This window comes from Nematolebias whitei, chromosome 7 (genome assembly GCF_014905685.2).
Source record: "Nematolebias whitei isolate Nwh7 chromosome 7, NemWhi1, whole genome shotgun sequence".
Classification (NCBI taxonomy): domain Eukaryota; kingdom Metazoa; phylum Chordata; class Actinopteri; order Cyprinodontiformes; family Rivulidae; genus Nematolebias; species Nematolebias whitei.
Genome location: NC_056504.1, coordinates 51885957 through 51886819, shown reverse-complemented (window position 1 = coordinate 51886819; position 863 = coordinate 51885957). Strand labels below are relative to the sequence as shown.

Genomic DNA, 863 nt, shown 5'->3' with positions numbered 1-863 from the left:
GTTTCCGGTCAAAGACTATTTACGTACTTTAAAGTACATTTACAATCAATATAATCATCTTGTTGAAGAACATAAAAATCGCAACCGACTTTAAGGTGACACTTATTGTGTGTTTTATATATTGTTTGTGTTTTTAAATCCTTATGTTTTTTTTTCTTTTCCGGTGTTGCGTCGAAACGTGTTCGGCAGCTCGGGTGTTTCATCTATAATTGTCCCCGGATTAACGTTCCACACTTCAAGAGTTCCACAACACGCGCGTTGTTGCTGCGTTGCCTTTTCTTCTCATCTGGGTGTGATGAGTGCCGATAACAGCGATGGAAATGTGTCTGTGCCTTTACGGAATGTGCTCAATTCCGTTCAGTGCATCAGAGACCGAGTCAGAGGTGAATGTCCGGTATTTATGGGCTGAACACAAAACATCTGCAGCTAAACGCTAACAAGCTAGCCACAACGTTAGCATCAGCTGATGTTTATCAAAATATTCCGCGTCAGCTTCATCGACGTGTAAGGAAATATAAAAGAGCACGTCAGTGGTGTAGTTACTAATTATTTTCATGTTTTATTTAGTTTAGTCATTTGTTAGTTCAGTGTTTGTTCCTGTGTGAGTCGTGTAAATGAACGTGTTTTTTATTGGTATCAGTTAAAATTATATTTTACACGCAAACATTGACTTCAGCTGCAAGATACAAACTAAATAAACAGAGCAAAAAGATTTTAATTGAAAGAAAGTTGACCCCTCAGGACTGTGTGTGCCACCATGTACGGGTAAAACCTGCTGCTGCTCAGTAATCCAGGTAGAAATGTATTTAAAAAGGTTAAAACATGTAGAAGCGTTTCGGCTTTCATCCAAAAGACTTCTTCAG

At 38.6% G+C, this 863-nt stretch overlaps 1 protein-coding gene across 1 annotated transcript in view; it reads left to right on the top strand.

Annotated features, from left to right (window-relative positions):
* The first annotated feature begins 228 nt into the window (after positions 1-228).
* The window catches only part of ccndbp1 (cyclin D-type binding-protein 1), a 10880-nt gene continuing 10245 nt past the window's right edge, over positions 229-863 (top strand). Inside the window, exon 1 of the mRNA XM_037679937.1 lies at positions 229-383. Within this exon, the coding sequence (XP_037535865.1) occupies positions 296-383 (88 nt within the window). The 5' untranslated portion in view covers positions 229-295. The remainder of the gene's footprint in view (positions 384-863) is intronic.